Here is a 22,760-nt window from a genome sequence, read left to right as displayed (position 1 = left end):
AAAGGTTATTGAAAAGAGTTTAGTAAATATACGTGTACTTTTTTTTGCTTAAAACTATAGTTACTTGATAATGAAGGCAAAATTAAACAAGTTTATTAAAGAAATATCACAATAAACTTTATTACATACATACATACTTATGATCACATCTATATATTCCTTGCGGGGTAGACAGAGCCAACAGTCTTGAAAAGACTAAAAGGCCACGTTCAGCTATTTAACTTTTAATTAACTTTATTCATACTAGCTAGGTACTATTATATTATTTGCTTACATACATTAATATAATTATATTTTTAATAAAATATGTATGACAAACAACACTAAAAAATACGTACTACGTGTGAATGATAGAAATATATTTCCATATTTTTTTATATAGGTATACAGTAGTTTCATTACTGTACGATTTAAACATTATAAATAAAAGCCTCCGATAACCTTTCGGCTGCCACAATTTGTAAAATACAAAAAGGATTTAACATTAAATATTTATTACCAACACACCAACCGACAAAAGACATTTAATTCTATATTTATACAGTCTCATAAAATGGCCGCGTTCAGAATACCATAAGTGCTGAGTATATATTTGTACGTTTTTATGAGCCATTTGTCACATATGTTTAAGGTCGAAAATCCGAAAAACTTACAAAAAACATACATTGGATTGACCAGAGACATAAACTAACTAGATATCACATTCAAACAAAGCTTGTCAAATTCAGTTAAGTTTACTGAAAAATCTACTGAGCGTATTATATAAAAACTTTAATGGTTAATATCGACCAATTTCGTGATTCAGCTTTATATTTCTGATTTAGCTTTACGATTATTTTCTTTCATGGCGCCTTTTCCCATTTCATCTGCGGTCGCCCCATTAGGTTTCAAGCCAATATATCTGGTTTTTTTAACGTACAATGTTTTTGATAAATAGTTTAAAAATCGAATGCAATACAAATGTCAGAAAATTAACGCAATGGGACACAAGTTAGCCACGGGATTTGGCGCACGAGTGTATGTTCTCACATGCGGGGTCTAGCAAGATCCACATCTGTGGCATTGACGCTAAGTTGTTGTGGAGTTAAATCACGTATCGATATAATCGCAGGACGATTTACGGAGACGATAGGCGACATAGATATATATCAGTGTCGAAAAGAACAATATGTTGTATGTTGGACGAGAAAGGTCAAGTGGAAAGTTGTTTTGGTACATTATAGATGCACCGATTCGTCTTGTAAACTTGTTTTTTTTATATTACAGTTTTTTATATTTTCTACATAAAAAAAAATGTACTATGATAGCTTAAATTATGTCAATTGGACAGCCTACATTTGTCAAATATTGTCACAGCATATCTACATATATTTAGAGAACTCAATAAGCAAATACAATTACAATACAATACAAAAATACAAAGGTACTTGCACATTCAGGCAACTGGATGAGTAACCAACGATGATCCAAGTTACTCTAAGTATAGCTTAGTACTGGGTGAAAGCGCTAATCAACTCAAAGACAATATAAACAGCTAGTTTAAACTTTCAGTTGCAACATTTTTTTTAACAAAACAAACACATCCGTTCAGCTTGCAAGTTAGGCATAAAAAAAACAAGCTAAGCGCAGTCGTAAACCATTTTTCTTTGAAAGAATGGACGCGCCATAGCGGAAATTCGTTTCTACAGCCATGCATTGAGCGCAACGGTTTTCGTCGATATTTTGTTTCTGTTCTTTTTAATTTACCACCATTTTTGCCCAGTTAGCCATTTTGGTAGCATTAAAGGAACGGGCTTTCAAATTATAAAGAAAAACTAACTTTTTTTGGCGATAGGTCAAGTCAAGAGTATCAGAAAGTGACGAGCTAGCGTGAAGACAGTTATAAATGTGGATGTAGCGAAAGAAGTATGTAGGGATCGTGGCAAGTGTAAAAATATGCCTGTCTTTCCAGGAAAAAGGCGTGATTTTACATAAGTATGTATGTTTTGACTTAATGGACGAGGAAGGCTAGGATGTGAGGTCTAGAACGATCAGAAAGGCCTGTGAGGTGTTGCGATTGGAATATAAAAAAAAATATAAAAAACATCCAAAGAGTATATAAAAAGCTGTTTTGAATATAAAAGTACATTTACCTGCCCAAATTTACTGCAAATTTAACTTTATTACCGCATCATAGAATTATATGCAAGGTAAGTTGAATACGGTTGACTGTACATAATTAAAATAAAAAGACAAATGTAGCAACATACACGCAGATATGGATTTGCAAACGAACCCGCAAAACAAAAGTTTGTCAAAACTGCGGAACACTAAACTCGTGAATTTTAAAAGAGACGAACCAATAGCGAGTGGAATATCATAAAATCCGTTGGTTGGAGATATTCTGGAATATTCTGGATACATAATGAATGCGAGCCCCGTTCCAAATGTATTCTTTTGATATTTAAATCATTGAGTAATGAAATGATCCTCGGTATATTCCAAGTTAGGTGTTATATTGATTTCGCTTCGGAGGGAATTTTTAAATTTCGAATTTAAGGCGCGGTTCCGCTGTGTTTATTTTAATGCGTCGTATATTTCAGAACGTGTGGAGTATCCAGTTTGAGTACCAGTAAAACAGACCATGGGGTTTTGTGTAATTATAAAGTATCTTTGTGCGCGAGTCCGACTGGTCAGTTTTTTCGTACATATAAAAATAATTTAAATAATAATTTGTTTATTATATATGTAATTATTTGTATTTTGTTAATGTAGGAGAATTTTTATTAAAATATGAACGAACTCACTCCAAAGTACTTTAATTTTTACACGTGTGCTTTCTGGAAAGAAGACATTCGGGAAAGTAGGAAAGAGACATTCGGGGAAATGGTCATTCAGGGAAATGGACATTCAGGGAATTGACGTTCAACGTTTTGACGAGAAGTGTTAACTTTGGAGAAGCGCATTTTTATGACAAGAAGGTGGTACAACTACTTATGATCATAGTATAAAATTTTGTTATAAGTTCAATTGAGTTATAATTTAGAAAATTCGTTCACAGCGTATTCATATCAGTATAATCAGAAATTGGCATTTATTAAATAGGTTATTTATTTAATATGTATTTGAAAAGGTTTAGGTTGTTACGGCCGGATAAGGCTGAAGTTTTTACCCTTGAGAATATTCTATAAGACTTTAATTTCGGGATCACAGTTATTATTTTTATAACTTTTTATTTTTTTTCCCATCATAATTTCAAGGACATAAATCCCACGGAACAGACCCTTAACACCGTGGCATTGTAGATGTGGTTTCATCTTTTTCATATTTTAGTTCGGGATTCGTATCCGACGAGGGGGAAAATTGGCATGCGTATGATGTAACCGGCTTTGATCCGTGTGTGCGCGCGGTTTTAGAATTCTTAAGGTCCGTGCTAGCGATGCCAAATGTCCCGATTTTGGCGGGACGTCCCGTTTTTTTACACTCTTCGTTTACATTAAAAGAATTCTATTGTAGCTCTTTCGTCCGGCCAAAACATTTATTTATTTACAAATTTATGTACACAGAAAACATCGAGACTGATAAACACAAGAAACAAAATTACAAAGGTTCTGCTTATGAGATACAAAGTTTTTCTGATTGGCCTGAATCATGGATGCTTGTCAGTATAAGTATTTATTATTAAATATATAGCATCGTTGACTTAGTATTTCGTAACACAAATCTGGAAATTACTTCTAGGCTAAAATAAAACGTTAATCAAAGAAATCTTGTGTTCCTTCTTTAAGGCGATGGGCTAGCAACCTGTCTATATTTGAATCTTAATGCCATCAGTAAGCTTTACAGCTGAATATGGCCTTTCAGTATTTATAAGACTGTTGGCTTTGTCAACCCCGCAATGTATATAGACGTACTTATATGTATGTTTATGTATATAGATAAAGTAAGGCATAGTCAACACAATCTTGAATCCTGATAAAAATATCTACGCAGAATATTTTCTTTTTTCTTGATATTTTGCTAGATTTCGTCGAAAGCACGTTTTCAATTAAAAGAGGAATCAGGAGCAATACTTACTTGTTGACTTCTTATTAATTCCAGTTATGTTAGGTCCAACCCACACAGACCTAAGCGAATATTCTCTCGAATAAAATAAAACTCTCTTCTCTAGAGGGAATTTCGAAAAATCTTCTCTACACTTACATTTTTAATGGAAACTTATGGCAAGTTTTCCATGAAAAGTTTTTACATACGTGTTATCACGTCTTTATCGTGAAGACAGAGCCAACATTTTTGAAAACACTGGAGGGCCCTGTTCAGTTGTGTAACTTAATGATAGAATTGAGATTCAAATAGTGACGGGTTGGTAGCCCACCGCTAAAAGAGGAATACCAAGCCTATAAGCCTTTCGCGTCATTGACTTTTACAATGTGCGCAGGAGGCGAAGCATATGAATACAGGCAGGCGTATAGTTGGAGGCGGCGACTCCTGCGCAGACTGCTTTGTTTTAACTTGCGTTCCGGTTAATACAGCCACTTATTTGATAGTTTATACCTAATTTTTACACGTATTTATGTGCCGTGTGGTTCCCGACACCAATAGAAAAAAGAATAGGGCCACCCCATCTCTTTCCCATGGATGTCGAAAGGCGACTAAGGGATAGGCTTATATACTTGGGATTCCTCTATTCGACGATGGGCTAGCAACCTGGCACAATTTGAATCTCAATTCTATCACTAAGCCAATCAGCTGAACGTGGTCATTCAGTCTTTTGATGACTGTTGGCTCTGTCTAACCCTCAAGGGGCATAGACGTGATTATATGTTTATATAATTTATGTGAATCAGCCCTAAATACTCACGGGCATAGAACATTTTCATATCCTCATTGTTTTTCGCTTAACTTACCTGAAACAAAAGAAGCAAATTATATTATTTGTTGAGAAATTAATTAAGGAATTAATTAACACGAACGATGTGAATACAGTTTTGTTGTTGATATAAATCTGTGTAATAAATAATTTAAGAGCGGCGGACTCGTCAGACGAGTGGTTAAAGTGTTTGAAAATACTGAAAGGCCATGTTCATCTGTATGGCTTATAATTGTGGAATTGAGATTTGTGACAGGTTTCTAGCCAGCGGCTTTAAGAAGAATCTCAAGATAAGTGAAGGCCTGAGATTCACTTAATTTACCTGACCAACCCTCATAAATGAAAACCATACTGAGTTAGTTTGACAATTACAGAAAGCGACTACAGTCTGACGAATTCATAAAAAGAATATATATATAGAATATATATATATATAAAAGTAAATTTATTACATCTAAAAATGGGGTATATCTCAAAAAAAAATTCAATATGTCCCACGGAAGACCCTTTTCAAAATAAATCAAAAGGGCCGCTGAAAAATAAATAGGCAACGTGTCAAAATAAGCACTGGCACGGTTTCAGACCACACCCTTTGAAATTTAAATCCGATCTCATGCATTGAAACCTCAATGTCGGGTACGGCTACGTTCACAAGCGGAAGCGTTTTAGGGTACTTAGCCCTCTCGACCACTGACGAACACTGTCTTATCTCGAGCGGCAAAAAAAAGAACTGCATTTTGAGCAGTTGTTTATTTTGAATATGATTATGAATGTGGAAGAAGTGGGCAGGGATGCGTGGCAAATGGAAAGACGTGGTCTCTGCCTACCCCTCCAGGAAAAGGTGTAATTATGTATGTATGTATGTGTGTGTATGTGAAATTTATTGCTTAAACTTATTGATTAAATATAAAAATATTATTACAATTTTAAACTAAGTTTAACAAAATTCACTGTCGAAGAACGAGACTTTTGACACTATGTTCATGACTTTTATGACACTAGAATTTCAATAAAAAATTACTGTTTCTATTACCACACTATATTAAACGGTAAAGTTAATTTCTGCTAGATAGCACTTATCAATGATAAAGTAACGTATAATCATATTTTTATACGGCCGGCGATATCGAAAGAAAGATATTTTCTCTGAAAATTATATCCTATCTTTAAATGTTAATTCTGGCTTAGAGTAACAACATTAATTAATCTTTATTTTCGCGTTCGAATGAAATATCGCTCCGCTCATGACTATGACCTCACTGTTAGCGTTAATGTCGGCCCTCACGTCCGTATTACCATACGACACGTTCCAACGCAATCCTAGTTACATAACTTTTCGTATGTCGCGATTTTAATCCAAGTTAAAAAGTCATATTTTTCACTTGACTTCTTCAGTTGACTGAGTTATACTTCCAACGTTTTTCCGCCGCATAATATGGAGTGTAGTTATGTAAATGAACAGTAAGGATATAATATACTTAGAAATATGTAAAAGTCGATAAAGGGAAAGGCTTATGAGGTTACGATTATTCTTTTCGGCGATGGGCTAGCAACCTGTTCGTATTTAATCTCGATTCCCATAAAAGTAAAATTTTTCAGTGTCTGAATGATTGACTGAATGTAACGTAACGTTTGTTATTGAAAATTTTAAGAAACGGAATATCAGGAATTTTGGTTTGATGTGACCGAATTCGAGAGCATCAACTAGTTTTAACTAATTCAAATATACATACATACTTATAGTCACTACATATAGTGTTCGTACTACAGTACGTACAAGTACGTAAGGGATACATCCCTTTCGGGGTAGACAGAGCCAACAGTCTTGAAGAGAATGAAAGGCCACGTTCAACTGTATGGCTCCTGTCTAAATTAATTATTGTTAATTTTGACCAACTTTCGTATTACGGCCGAGCTTTATCGCACTCGAGTCGATAAACTTTCAGCGTACATCACTCAAAACTTACGAAGTGCCAGTCAAATTATTTCTAAGCTAACAAACATGGTCAGAAACTTGAAAGCTTCGTAAAGCTTTTACGGAAATCCAAACTTACATGTCGCAACAGAAGTTAAACTTATTGGCTTTTGATGGAACAACATGTGATGTGATGAAAAGGGTAGACCTACGTAATTGGTAAATAATAGACATGTTCATTAAGGGTGACGTAGGAGGCGACCAAGTGCCCTTTCACAGTTTTTATTTCTTTAAGTACTAGATCCTCTGGTAGACTGGTAGATAATGCGCAACGGCATTAAGTCCGCCTTTTTGTACATTTTTTTGTGCAATAAAGTTTTAAATAAATAAATAAATAGGTAGATAGGTCAGGAGTATTCAAAACCACGAATATTTTTTTGTGGCAAGTGGAAAGATGTAATTTTTACCTACCCTTCGAGGAAAAGGTGTGATTTTTTATGAATTTATTTATTACAATTTCTTGGAAACAGGTTGAAGTCTGACTGATCCATTGGTGATGTTAATTTTGATCGTACCTTTTTTTGGGCATAAGTTTACAAATAAACTTAACTTACTATTATTATTATACGTAAATTTAATACATGTATATACCGTATATGTAAATTTGTACAATGTTTATCGCTTATAAAAATATTATTATTATACGTTAATTTAATATATATATATATAAATATATGTAAGTTATAAGTAGTAGTAGTAGTAGTAGTAAGTTGTAAGTAGTATATTACATATAGTATATATATATATATATATAAATATATGTAAATTTGTACAATGTTTATCGCTTATAAAAACACAACCCTCCTTCTCCAGAGTCGGTTAGCTATCGCAGCAACAAATTGCGCCAATTTGTCACAGAGATTTAACAAAATTTCGCTGCCGGAGGCCGAAACCTCCCAGCCTAATTACTGGGAGCCTATCTATTATGTTTCGTATACCATGGGGCCACGTCTCCATCCATTACGACACTGACAGAGTCTCTGAATTTAACGCCCTTTACAATTATTTTGATAGCGGTCAGGGTTCGATTCTTGTATGTTTAATAATTTAAGGTCACACAATACTAATCAATACATAATAATGTACATACCTACATATAGTCAAGTCTATATCCCTTACGGGGTAGACAGAACAAACTGTCTTGAAAAGACTGAAAGGCCACGTTCAGCTTTGTGGCTACATAAAAATCTCAAGTTAATAAGCCTTTCTTATTCGTCTTTTACGACATCCGTTGAGTGATCCTACACTTAATGACGGAAATAAGATTAAAAAGCCCGTCGCCTTAAGGAATCGAAAATTAATTAGCCTTTCCCTTGATAGTCTTTTACAATCTGCACGGAAAGAGAAGCAGCTAGAGCTATTTTTTCTCTTTACAACCAGACCAGCATCGATTTCGGTTTAGTAGTAACAAAAACCGTTATTTTGCGTCCGTTATTATTTCACCTGTTACGCAAAAAGTCATGAACTACCAGTTAAATGTAATAGTTGAGTAACGTTGTTATACTTAACTCGCTTTGTCTTGAACAAGATTACTAGTTTCTAACAAATAATTACTAGTCTGTAAACATCGTGAGAAAACGGTTGAGAAGGCCGATAAGTTTTTATTGGTAGGGTCATGGACGTAGCAAGGTACATCATACATACATATAATCACGTCTATAGCCCTTGCGGGGTAGACAGAGCCAACAGTCTTAAAAAGACTGATGGGCCACGTTCAGCTATTTGGCTTTAAGATAGAATTGAGATTCAAATAGTGACAGGTTACTAGCCTGTCGCCTAAAAGAAGAATCCCAAGTTTATAAGCCTATCCCTTAGTCGCCTTTAAAAAAACCTTTTATTACAAAATAACTTGAATCTCTTTTATAATTGAACATGGCCTTTTAGTTTTCAATAATTGATTGTCTAACTCGTAGGGATGGAGAAATGATCAAACTTTAGTAAAACACAACTAGTGATTTCAAAGCTTTTCCTCTGATAAATAGGCAGACATCCTGCTGCAAGCAATATCCTGCTGCCGATTGAAATCCCTCGGGTTTTGTACAATACTTATTCTCATCGTCTTCCTGCCGCCGTAGCGATGCACGCGCGACGCCGTTTTTATCGCGCGCTATATAAAAACAGCGTTGCACGTGCCTAGTTAGCTCCGCAAGTGTTATACAATTAAAAACCTTTTTTTACACACGCAGAATAGAAACCAGCTGGTATAACCGGTATTCACCAACGTTTAAAAAAAACAGCATAAATAGCGCAATAACGTTTATTTTTCCATCATGTTATATATAAAATTATCGTGTCACAATGTTCATTCCAGTATTCCTCCGAAACGGCTTGACAGATTCTCATGAAATTTCGTGAGCATATTGAGTAGGTCAACCGGCCAACATCTATATTTCATACCCATTAGTGACAAGGGTTTTTCATCCTTAACATATTTTTTAATTAAATAGAAATTACTTAAAAAATATTTATATGGTAAAACAACGTTTGCCGGGACAGCGAGTATATATAATAGTTAACTATAAAAAATAAAACAATATCAAAAAAATCAAGGCGCCTCGTCATCGCTCGTGATAGGAGCTTCAGAATCGTCAATTTGATATCTGGTAACCTCTTTTTGAGAATTTGCTATCATTTCGTCCCAAATCTGATCGACAATCACGTCTCTGTTGTACATCCTGTCTATCTCTTCTTCAATATTGTTAAAGTAACTATATAGCTCGCTTCTCGGAAAATACATTGCATCAAACTTTTCTTTGAAAATACTAAAGCAATCATTATTTTGCGTCGAAGATAACTTAACGTGGGGATAATTTGCAATTACAAATTGAGACAATGCTGTAGCTGGTGTTAAATTATCAATATGTTTGGGCAAACGCAGTACTTTGTGGCCTTTCATTTCTAACAGATTGTCTATTTTGAAACAATTCTTCTTTCCTTTGGCCAGTGATTGCGATAATCTGTACAGTTCATATTTAGACATATCGATGTCATAAGGAACATGATAGGCATCAAGAAAATCCATGATTTCCATTTTCAAACTGTTCAAAGTCGGCTGAGGGTGTTGTAATTTGCAATGATGTGGGGCATTGTTAAATATTACTAAACTGGGTTTATCGAGTGCCGGCAGAAGACTATCAAGAATCCAAGTTTCAAATGATTCTTCACTAAATTCATCAAGGTATTTAACAGCAACCACGTTTTCGATAGAAACAGCATATATCACATTAAAAACATTATTTTTCTCCAGATACATTTCACATTTCAGATCACTATATGCACTCACATAATCAATGTCATTAACATCACGGTAAAATACCACATTCTCATCAACAAAGTACACGGGTAACATGTTCTTCTTAAATTTATTCAAATAATGAAACCTTTCGAAGTGAAACGTAGGATTTTCCATAAGAACTAAGCATTTTTTCTCAGTTTTCCTCCATATAAAACCCATTTCAATGAGTATTCTTCTGAAACTCGTCAGATCCATGTAAGCCGGGATTTTTTCTATCAATTTCGAATATAATATTTTTGTAGTTGGCAATTCTCTAAATTGTACGCAATATAGCGAATACGCCACGAGTACTACCGAGCGATCAACTGTATCGATAGATTTTATAGGTTTAGTGTTCTTAAGTATCGAATTTAAAGAGTAAATGGAAATTCCTGTTAACGTTGAGGCTAATTGTAGTGGATTTATATTTTTTAAATAGTCATCCTTACTCAAATATTGAAATGCTTGCTTTATTTTTCGATCTACACGGCTTAGAAACCGAATCGTCTCAGTTGTACACTCGTCTGTTTCTGTTGATGTCCCCGGAGCGTCCGCCATCTTGTTTAAAACACTACACCAAATTTTTTCTCGCACCGTCGCTCTTTAGCGTACAAAGAACGTGAACGAACTAGGGATGCTCGATGAACATCGATGTTCGATGATCATCGATGTTGAAAGCAAAAACATCGCTGTTTTAACATCGATATTGCTATACGAAAAATATCGTAACATCGATGTTAACGGCATCTGTCATCGATGTTAACTCACGGCCTCACGCACGACACGACCAATGCAACTTACGAAGTTACGAAACAAAATATGTCTTTTATGAACGCATCCACAACACAAATCAAGTTTATTTTGAACTTTGAACGCGTATTCATTCATTCAGGGCGCACCGGTCGTTCCTTTTATTCGTCGTACGTTCTTCGTCGTCTCCTCGCTCGCTCTCTCTCACTCCCCTGACCCCTCCCTCCCATTCGTTTATTGATAAAAAAATTTGTTGTGCGTGCGTCGGCTGTTTTAATTTACTCATTTGATAGTATTCTATTATTGTGCATATAATATTACGTGAAATACAACAATATGTAAGTATTTATTGATTGACTTCTAAATATTGAATTCATCTGTTTGCTTTCTGTGCATGCTAAACGAAATTGTTATTTTTTAAGGTTATGAATGCTGTATATGAGATAAAGAGAGCATAGAGCAAAACAATTATCGTTTTCTTTCGCGCAAAATTTGAATGTCTCGGGCCATAGACAATTTATCTCTTTTTTTACGGCTGTGGTGTGGATTCTTACTGTTTTGCTTGCATTGAAAATAGTATATTAAGGTAAGGTGACAGAACATTTTATTTTGTGTATTTTCTATGAATATTTTTGCATGTTCTGGTTATTTCGAGTTCGTGTCTGAATTTTATTTAAATTTCATTGTTTGTTTTCAGGAATACAGGAACAGAATTAAAAATGCCGCCAAAAAGTCGCTTTTGGGAATTTTTTGAAAGACTTGAAAATAATGAAGCCAGATGTCGGTCTTGCCATAAAATCATAAAAACTTGTGGCAATACCACAAATCTTAAGTTGCACATTGAAAAACTGCATAGTTCATTATTAGGAAAAAATAGCAACGAGGAGAACACAGTTCATAAAACAGGCGCCAAGAGATCATTTAAGGAGACATTCGTAAAACCTGTAATGCCAACTGCTTCTACTTCTGCTGAGATAATCGCACCTGTCTCTGCTTTACATGAAAATAGTTCAGTTGATTCTGATTGTAGTTTTAATGCAAGTGACATAAGTGCATCGTCTATTCGCACAAAAATATTTCAGCCGACAGTAAATCAAAGTTTCAGGAGCATATCTGAATTTTCTGAAAATGGAGCTAAAGGAATTCGCCTTACAAATGCTATCTTGTTTATGATTTGCAAAGATTCACAGCCGTTCCAAATGGTTGAAAATGAAGGATTTCTAAACTTAATGAAAGCAGCTGCACCTCTGTATAAAGTCCCATCCAGGCATACTTTCAAGAAAATGCTAGAGAACCGATATGAAGTTACACAGAATCTTTTTAAAAATAAAATCAAAGGCCTACGTAGTAATATTACCCTGACAACCGACATATGGACGGATACCATGCAGACTAGGAGTTTTCTTGGTGTCACTATACACTTTTATGACGAAGAACGTATGGCAATGGCATCAGTCACTCTAGGAGTTTATGAGTTAGCCGAATCACATACTGCTGAATACATTGGAAGAATGCTGTTGCAGACATGTCATGAATGGTGTATAGATCCAGAAAAAGTATCCGCTGTGGTAACTGATGGAGGAGCAAATGTTGTTAAAGCTGTAGATATCTCATTTGAAAAAAAATGCCATATTATTTGCTTTGCTCACTTAATTAATTTGGTAGCTCAAAAATCAATCGCAAAAACAAAGGAATTGCCAGAATTAATTGGATCTGTCAAAAGGATTGTCACTTGGTTTAAGCATAGTGTAGTGGCGAGTGATGAATTACGAAAGCATTCTGATCTAAAATTAATACAAGAAGTCAGCACTCGCTGGAATTCCACTTTTTATATGGTGGAAAGATTTTTAGAACTGCGACCAACAATTAATCAAATTGTTAATTGCCATACAAGTGCTCCTCCAATGATAACTGCAAAAGGTATTGAAGAGTTGACTGAAATTTTTGAAGTTTTACGCCCTATAGAAGTTGCTACTAAAGAAATCTGTGGAGAAGACTACGTTACCAGCAGCAAAGTTATTCCCATAACACGAATGCTAAACTTAAAAATGAGCAACATTAAAACAAACAGTTCTATGGGTCAGGATCTTAAGCAGAACATAATGACTGAAATCAGTAAACGCTTGTTACCCTCGGAACATGTTCAAATACTTGCTTTATCTACATTGCTAGACCCAAGGTTCAAAAATATTCACTTTCAAGACCGCATAGCATGTTCGAAAGCAGTCAAATTAGTCAAAGAATTACTAACTACTACAACGGAAGCAGAAGTAATTGAAGAAGTTATGAGTGGTTCGCCAGATCCAACAGAAGAATTTAATTTGTGGAGCGAACATTATAAACTTGTAAATGTCAAAAACTCTACGCCTTCCCCTCATGATCACGAAATGCCTTCCGAGTTAAGCTACTTTTTGAAAAATACAGTATCTGATCTTAAACAAGATCCTATCCAAGTTTGGAATAATGTCATCGGTTCCACTTACCCGAAATTAAAAATAATAGCGCTGAAATATTTGAGTACTATCGCGACATCAACGCCATCTGAAAGACTGTTTTCAAAAGCTGGCTCTACTCTTTATCAACAAAGAAATAGATTAAAAGGTTCTTCTTTATCAAAATTACTCTTCCTGCAGTCAATTGATAAAAAATATTGGAATATGTAATCATTTGATCTCTTTCTTAATAAATTCCGAACTTTTACACTGTGTTTTATTTTTTTGTCAGTTATTATTGCATAAATCATCGATGATATCCAACATCGATGTTCAGTTTTCGATAAATATCGAATATCGATGTCGGGCTTTCGATTATGACATCGATGTCAACATCGATGTTTTTCGAATATCGATCATCCCTAGAACGAACTGACAACGCGTGCTAGCAAAGCAGGCATACTATCGCGTGGTATTGTCCGTCCTTTTCCGCTGTACAGAGGTAAACTGAAATAGCAATAGCGGTGTCATCGGACCGGTCGCGGCGTTGTTGCCGAGCGGGCGTAAACACCATGCGTTTGACAACGGTGCGAGATTTTGTCAATGATTTTAATTTATTGGAATTTTTTTTTGTTAAATTATTGAAAATAACTCACTGAGAGATATAAAATTGGACTTCAAAGTTATTCATTTACATCACTTTTATAAAAAATATTTTTGTTGTACCTACCATTAATGAATAGAAACAAAATGTTTCTGTGACTCATTAAAACCATGTACTTAAATGAATTTAAAAAGTATCAAACCTTAAAAAAATGCAAACATCTTTCCCAGGTGGATAGGCAGAGTTGCTACAGTCCTTTAAGATGAATATTTTCATGCATACAGTTCGACATAAAAAATATTTTTTATTATTTAATTCTACACAATAAACACAAAACAACAAAATCATTTCACATTCTAATTTTAAAAATTATTTGTCACAAGATACAACAAAAATTTAACAATTTAATAATTAAGTTAACAAGATAATAATTTGTTGATAATAATTTGCTTGTATGAAGAGAGTTATGAATGTGGACGAAGCGAAAGAAGTATGCAGAGATCGTGGCAAGTGGAAAGAGGTAGTCTCTGCCTACCCCTCCGGGAAAGAGGCGTGATTTTATGTATGTATGTATGTATGTATACAACAACGCACACATATTTATCGCATGACTATAACCGAGGCACGGCCCCCTCCCGCCCCGTCCCACCCCGCGGGCGAACGAACGCGATCGCGCCTTCGTGTGACGCATTCGAAGAGGAGCGGTCGAATACCGTGTACATAATTTTAAGATTTATTTTAAAGGAATTATAGGTGAGTTTTGATAAATAAAATAGTTTTTTTTGTTAGAATAATATATTTATAAGATAAGACTAGATGTCGTGACCGTAACGTGTGGAATTGTTATTATTTAATATCACGTGTGTGAATTTTTAACCTCCAATCAAAAAGAAGGGTTTGCTTGTGGAATTTTTAACAACAGTATATTTTTAACAATTCATTGAGTTTGCATGAACAGTAATGAATGTAGCTAAAGATAGGTAGTAAGTAGGTATGCAGGGATCGTGGCAGGTGGAAAGATGTTATCTCTGCCTATCCCTCCGGGAATTTTGATTTTATTTATCCGTTTAACAGAAGATTATCAAACGATTGTTTAGTAAAATATAAATATGTAGGTAAGTAAAACTTACCGTTACTGTCACTATTTGAATCTCAATTCCATTATAAAGCGGTCTCTTCAAGACTGTTGGCTCTGTCTACCCCGTAAGGGATAAAGACGTGAATATATGTACATATGTATGTGAAATACTACTGGCTCGTAAAGTTGGCTGTAAACCCGGTAAGAGATAAAGACGTAAATATTTATGTAGGTACTTATGTAAGATTTACATCAAAAGATTTCTTTTTTCAGAATATCATTAATCATGTCTCACACAGAAACTGACAAACTGGCTGACATAAACAATAAAATCGCTCTCATCAGAAGGGTCACGGAGAAATGTCAGTTCGCTGTCACCCAGCCAGTGTCACTGGCAAATCCAACAGTGGCCACAATGATCTTCACTGACGAACTAAACGAAAACATAATAAAAGCAAGAGAAAAACGTGTAGCGATCGAAATGAACGAACTATCTGATAACTGTGAAAAACAAAAGAAAAAAGTCGCCGCAGCTCCCATAACGAGCTCTGGCATACATGATGTTCTGTACAAGAATTATGTCACATACAGATCGATTATAGATCAGAAATCAATCGATGAAGAGCTCTATAAGTATAAAATATATGAGTACCAAACGCAAATATTGAGAAGTAAAGGGTTTGTTTGGAGGAAAATAAGTGGTAATAAGTGTATTCTTATTGAAGACCCATGGGTTCAAGCGAGGCGGATTAAATATTTGGTTGATATGAAGAAATTTAGGGACCAAGGGAGGACGTTTGCATACGTTGAAGAAAAGGTACGTGGTCATATAAATTCTTTTTTTTTGCAAGTGTCCCTTTGTCCATTTCAGTCAAAAATACTAAGTGCACGTACAAAATCTTTTTTACTGATCTATTATTTGTAAAAAATGTGTCCTTAAATTGTATATTAAAATACATCTTAAAATTGACTTATTAAAGTTTGTTATTATCTACACTATCCATAATATTCAAATTCAAAATTCGTTTATTTCCTCTTTACAAAGATCAATGCTTAAGCTAACTTTATATTCGTACTCATATAAAAAAAGTGTCTATACATGATGGTTATGCATAAACTCAAAACTATAAGACCGATTTTGATAAAATTTGGCACATGAATAAAACAGACCGTCAGGAGTAACAGAGGCTTTTCTGACACTTCTGGACTTTAAGATTAACACGGGAGGAACTGAAGATAACTGCTAGTAAGAGTAATTAAGGAAGTGTGACTTGTATAAAGTTGATGTTAACATGGATATTAATCTTTCTTTAGGTGATCCCTGCAGATGCTGCAACCTTATCCCAGTTTCAATTGGGTTATCATTATCTTGACTGGAAAAATCAAAGTACAGTGAGAATTGCAATATCGCCACAATCCGGCTTGTTGGACTTTTCTGTAAATAATGTAAGCAGTAATTCGGACTGGCTCATAAAAGACATCTGCAACCATCTCAGGCCTTCAGATGTTTTGGTTTTAGAGGAGAACCTGCTTAAGGAAGAACCACTTGGAAAGCCTCCTAAACCAGAAGCCACTAAAGCAGATATGATTAAATGGCTAGAAGAGAATAATATACCATGCACTTCTACGATGCACAGAGCTGAATTGTATGAACTTATCCAAATGTACAGTGATAGATTTAATGAAAAATATTTAACTGAGGAAATTATTAAAAGTAAAGGTATAGACATCGCGAAAAGACCTAAAGGTTGGGCGATGTTGAATTATTTTGAACCAATATGGAATATAAGTGCCCTGTGGCAAGATGTCGGGGACGAAGGTGTCACCGAAAAGGTTACAAAAAGAATAGAAACGGCAGTGAAACATAATCGTTGCGGTTGGACCAAATTTGGAGATCAGTTAGCGCAAAAGGAGAGAGAAGTATTTGAAAAAGATATGGAACTAGAGGAAGTGGTAGACAAATTGTTAACTATGGCAAAATTCGAGGATATGTCCGATTTTGATTTACCTGTTGTTTCGGTAGATGACGCCAGGATTGAAGAGAAGTGTGGCTCAAAATTTTTGAAAAAGTTGTAATGTGATATTATTCTTATTGCTTAGTGTAGACACATATTTATAATAATAATAAAAAAACATTCTTGATTTAGAAGTTTTATTAGATTACAGTATCCTTTATTTATATTATAAATGCGAAAGTCTGTGTCTGTTACGCTTTCTCAGATAACGGCTGGATCGATTCGGATAAAATTTCGTATGCATATAGCTAAAAACCCGCGATGTAACACAGGATACATTTTTTTTTAACAAAAAATCGTCTTTGTTGTATGAAATTTATTATAAATGCTACCCGTACGAAGCTGAGGTGGGTCGCTAGTATACCTATAATACCATCAGACATAACATCCATACCATAACAATAGGGATAGACATATGATAGTCAATTAAAGTTTAGATAGATACATACATAAAATCACGCCTCTTTCCCGGAGGGGTAGGCAGAGACTACCTCTTTCCACTTGCCACGATCTCTGCATACTTCCTTCGCTTCATCCACATTCATAACTCTCTTCATGCAAGCTCGGCGGTTTCGGGTTTAGATAGATAGATAGATAAAACTCTTTATTGCACCATAAGAGTAAAACATACAAAACAAATAGAGATGGTACAAAGGCGACCTTATCGCTAATGCAATCTCTTCCATTCAACCTTTACCCTGATAATGAATTTCACATAATATACTCTATGCGTATTATAAATAAAAATAATTAATTCCAAGGAATTGCTTCCTGACCTTTTAAAATGCACAACTGGATGCTTTACCAATGCAAAACGTGACGGTGGCGTGTGGTTCCCGGCACCGATAAAAAAGGGACCACTCCATATCGTTCAAATGGATCTCGTAAAAGGCGACTAAGGGATAAGCTTATAAACTGAGGATGTTTCTTTTAAACGAAAGACTTGCAACCTGGCAAAATTTGAATCTCAATTCTATCATTAAGCCAAACAGCTGAACGTGGCCTATCAGTCTTTTCAAGACTATTGGCTATGTCTATCCTACAAGGGATTTAGTCGTGATTATACATTCAGTCAGAAAAGTATCGGGAATGGATTATTTATTTATGGTTCCAAATTCAAATTTTTGTTTTTTTTGTTGTTGTTAGATTGGCACAACTGTTTTCCATTTTGGCGCGGAGTTTGAGTTGCATCTGTTGTTTACATTAAATACAGTGCTATTTTTAGTTATATCTAGTGTGTATTGCTAATTTCATAATGGATAAAAACATCGAACAAAGAGTTTGTCTTAAATTTTGCATTGCCAATGGAATATCGTGTTCGGAGTCACTGAAAATGTTACAGAAGGCTTACGGTGAATCGACTTTATCAAAAACTCGTGCTTATGAGTGGTACAAAGCGTTCAAAAGCGGTCGAGATGTGATGGAAGATTTGCCTCGCTCTGGTAGGCCATCAACGTCTGCAACTGAAGTTAACATCGCAAAAGTGAAGGAAATAGTGACTGAAAATCCTCATTCAACTTTGAGAGAGATAGCCACCGAACTTTCTGTATCTCACGAGTCCGTCACGATCCGTACCATTTTAACTAATAATTTGGGTATGAAACATGTTGCCGCTCGGCTAGTCCCAAAAGACCTGAATTTTTTTCAAAAACTCAATCGCATGCGAGTCCCTGAGGACATGCTAGAACGAGTCAATTCCGACCCAACATTCATGAAACGCATTGTTACTGGTGACGAGACGTGGGTTTACGAGTTTGACATGCAAACTAGTCAACAAGCTTCGGAGTGGCGCCTTCCAACTGAACCGAAACCGAAAAAACCACGCCAAAGTCGTTCAAAAGTCAAAGTCATGTTGACTGTTTTCTTTGACTATCGCGGTGTTGTGCACTCGGAATTCTTGCCGGAAGGTCAAACGGTAAATAAGGAATATTATTTGAGTGTTATGCGGCGTTTAAGAGAGCAAATCCGACGAAAAAGGCCAGATTTGTGGAAAGCAAATTCTTGGATTTTGCACCATGATAATGCACCTTCGCACAAGGCCATCATTGTGAACGAATTTTTAACCAAACACTTAACAAATACCATCGAGCAACCACCATATTCACCAGATATGGCTCCAGCCGACTTTTTTCTTTTTCCTAAACTCAAATTACCACTTCGTGGCACCCGTTTTCAATCGGTAGAAGACATAAAAGAGAATTCGCGGCGAGAACTGACCTCAATTCCGGAAACAGCGTTTAAAAAATGTTTTGATGATTGGATTATTCGTTGGCGTAAGTGTATCGTTTCTAAAGGAGCATATTTTGAAGGTGATAAAATAAATTTGGATGAATAACAAACAGTTTGTGTATTATTGATCTTTTCCCGCTACTTTCTTGACAGAGTAGTACATATGTATTTGTGAAAAATAAACTCTATTATGTGGCCATAGAAGTCAATTAAACGTTCGACTAAATTCAATATCCTCCCACAGTTCGATTAGTCCTTTTTAATCGAATAATTCTCGATTGTTCTAATTGTTACTATAGTACGTACGACTTAAGGCTGATTTTCAGTAAAAAGCTTCACTTAGGTATCCTTTTTGTGACAACTGAAATGACTAGAAAGCGCTTTGATTTGAATTTGAACTTTATAGCTAGTGGATGGGGTCTAATCTTGCTTGTTTTTAATTAAAGATGTAATTTTAAAGTTGCATTTACACTGAACGATTAAAATAAACGATATAAATGAATTTTGTCGACTTTTGCAAACTTCTTGTTTTAAAATTTATTAGTAAAGAAGGCTCATCGGCTTACGTTACCCTTGACCAGACCTTCCGCCAGAATCTTAGATTTGACCAAGTTAAAAACAATACATACATACAATCACGACTTACGCGGGTAGACAGAGCCAACAGTCTCTAAAAGACTGTAAGGCCACGATCAGTTATATGACTTAATGATGGAATTGAGCGTCCAATAGCGACTGGTTGCTAGCCCATCCCCTAAAAGAAGAATCCCAAGTTTATAATCATATGCCTTGGTCGCCTTTTACGACATCTATGGAAAAGAGTTGGAGAGGTCCTATTCTTTTTCCAATTAGTGGAACCAGACGGCACAAAAGAAGAAGACGTAGAAGAGCAGCTGGGACACACATTTTCGCTACTAGACCATCGGAGCGAGTACTAGATGACAAACTGCCGGTAACCACACGGCACATAAATATAAAGATACATACATACATAAATCACGCCTCTTTCCCGGAGGGATAGACAGAGACCACATCTTTCCACTCTGCACACTTCTTTCGCTTCATCCACATTCATAACTCTCTTTATGCAAGCCCATCTGTTTGACTTGAATCTTGACCTGACTTTTTGCTAGAACGTAGAATATAAAGATACATACATATAATGACGTCTATATCCCTTGCAGGGCAGACAGAGCCAACAGTCTTGTAAAGACTGACAGGCCACGTTCAGCTATTTGGCTTTTAGATAGAATTGAGATTCTAATAGTGACGGGTTGCTAGCCCATCGCCTAAAAGTATATAAAGATAATTATAAAAATCGTGAGGTGTAAAAGACAGCGTCACTTAAACATGTTCCTGGGTTCGGAAGGTATCCGTGGAATACGTGTCCGATTAATGGACTAGTGTTCATTTAATTGGGACCCATTTAACATAGTGCCAACTCGTTTTTGGATTCGAACGAAATTCCTTGAGAGAAATTTCCATCACTTAACTACGTACAACGATTTGTAACATTCAAATGTAGTGTCGTGTGGTTCCTAGCACTTTTCTATCCGGTTTCACATACAAACATACATACACATAGTGACGTCTTTATCCCTTGCGGGGTAGATAAAACCAACAGTCGTGAAAAAAATGAAAGGCGACTTTCAGTTGCATGTCCTCATGGTGGAATTGAGATTAGAATAGTGACAGGTTGATAGCACATAGCCTAAAAGAAGAATCCTAACCTTTTTTGCCCATCCCTTAATCGCCTTTTACAATATTCGTAGGGTCGGTCGGGCTGGTTCTCATACATACATATGTACATAGATACATATCACGTCACGTCACGTCTATATCCCTTAGGGGGTATACAGAGCCAAACGTCTTGAAAAGACTGAATGTCCACATTCAGCTATTTTGCTCAACGATTGAATCGAGATTCAAATAGTGACAGGTTGCAAGCCCATCGCCTTCAAAATAATCCCAAGTTTGTATGCCTATCCATTAGTCGCCTTCTACGAAATCCATGGGAAAGAGACGGAGTGGTCCTATTCTTTTTTGTATTGGTGCCGGGAACCACACGGCACCTGCTGGCTCTCATTCCAAACTATTCACTAAGTTGAGTTGTAAGTGTAACTTAACACGTCAAATCAATTTGTCAAGACTAACATAGTTAGTCAGTTATGGATGTAATGTAACAATGTTAAACGCTCAGGGACAAATCTATGGGGAACCATGATAATGATGTTATCCCAACTTCCTCTATGATTATACGCCGAAGAGAGTACATATATAAATGTATGTTTGTTCGTTACTCCTTAAAGGATATATATATCTATACATACATATGGTCACGTCTATATCCCTTGCGGGTTAGAACTTTAGCTTAAGGATAGAATTTAGATTAAAATAGTGACAGGTTGCTAAGCCTATCGCCTAAAAAAAAGAATCCCAAGTTTGACAGCCTTTCCCTTAGTTGCCTTTTACGACATTCATGTTAAAGAGATGGAGTGGTCCTATTCTTTTTTATATAATCGAAAAAGTCAACTAAGGGATAGGCTTATAAACTTTACTTATACTTAATACTAACTGAGTTCGCCACAATAATTGGTTACTTCATTTTTCAGATACCTTATTACTATAATATTTTATATACTGTAAAACAAAACGTGTATATATATATATATATATTTAAATACACATATACTTATTATTATATACCAAATTTGAAAAAAAAATAAAAAATAAAAAATTACTCATCGTAACAACTTTATAACACAGCACGCTAGTCACATCTAGTCGTGCTTATCTTTGTATTATTGCGATCATAAAACATCGCTGCTTAGTACCAGTGTTTGGTGAGCCGTCCGGTTGTAATGATTACCTTACTACCCTACATGTTTTTTTATTAATTATAAACTAAACTTGTTTGTCAATTTACCTTTAAATGTACTTATACTGCATCTTGCACGCAACGACATACCTACATTTGTATATTCTAAGCCTAGATTCTAAGTTCTCATGTAAGTGAATATTTTCTTATGAGAATAAAGATTTCTTTAACCCGAACTTGTGATCCTTCTTTTAGGCGACGGGCTAGCAACCTGTCACTTTATATGAATCTCAATTCTAATAACCATCAGTAAGCCAAACAGCTGAACGTGGCCTATCAGTATTTTCTAGACTGTTGGCTCTGTCTATCCCGCAAGGGATATAGACGTGATTATATGTATATATGTATGAGTTAAAACACTAACGTAACAAGTTTAAAGTCCTGATTAAGATCGACTCCCGGATGTGTAGTGATTAAGTTAACGAATTAGACCACATGGAGTGATCCTGTGGGATTCGATACCCCTACTACTGTCCTGTTACTCGATTAGGTTGGATATCATTCGATAAACGATGGTAAATAAATAAATATATATGCGGGACAAATCACACAGATTGAGTTAGCCTCGAGTTCGAGATTTGTGTTACGAGATACTAACCCCACGATACTATATTATATAATAAATACTTATATAGATAAACATTGAAGACCCAGGCCAGAAGAAGTTCGTTTCTCA

The 22,760-nt window shown here is 35.5% G+C and overlaps 4 protein-coding genes across 5 annotated transcripts in view; 3 read left to right on the top strand and 1 right to left on the bottom strand.

Moving 5' to 3' along the window:
- The window catches only part of LOC106142769 (uncharacterized), a 537,134-nt gene that overhangs the window by 183,327 nt on the left and 331,047 nt on the right, over positions 1 to 22,760 (bottom strand). The window lies entirely within an intron of this gene.
- Positions 11,076 to 12,589, top strand: LOC132901765 (uncharacterized). The gene is made up of 3 exons (XM_060951441.1): positions 11,076 to 11,434; positions 11,546 to 12,509; positions 12,572 to 12,589. Exons 2-3 carry the CDS (start codon positions 11,568 to 11,570, stop codon positions 12,587 to 12,589), a joined length of 960 nt encoding a protein of 319 aa, XP_060807424.1. The 5' UTR covers positions 11,076 to 11,434; positions 11,546 to 11,567.
- LOC106135322 (uncharacterized) lies at positions 12,473 to 13,548 on the top strand. The gene has a single exon (XM_060951631.1). The coding sequence runs from the start codon at positions 12,681 to 12,683 to the stop codon at positions 13,509 to 13,511; it is 831 nt and encodes a 276-aa protein (XP_060807614.1). The 5' UTR covers positions 12,473 to 12,680; the 3' UTR covers positions 13,512 to 13,548.
- LOC106142770 (uncharacterized) lies at positions 14,571 to 17,063 on the top strand. The gene is made up of 3 exons (XM_013344651.2): positions 14,571 to 14,637; positions 15,236 to 15,779; positions 16,277 to 17,063. Exons 2-3 carry the CDS (start codon positions 15,249 to 15,251, stop codon positions 17,036 to 17,038), a joined length of 1,293 nt encoding a protein of 430 aa, XP_013200105.2. The 5' UTR covers positions 14,571 to 14,637; positions 15,236 to 15,248; the 3' UTR covers positions 17,039 to 17,063.

This window comes from Amyelois transitella, chromosome 25 (genome assembly GCF_032362555.1).
Source record: "Amyelois transitella isolate CPQ chromosome 25, ilAmyTran1.1, whole genome shotgun sequence".
NCBI classification, from domain to species: Eukaryota; Metazoa; Arthropoda; class Insecta; order Lepidoptera; family Pyralidae; genus Amyelois; species Amyelois transitella.
This window is presented reverse-complemented; position numbering and strand designations above follow the sequence as displayed.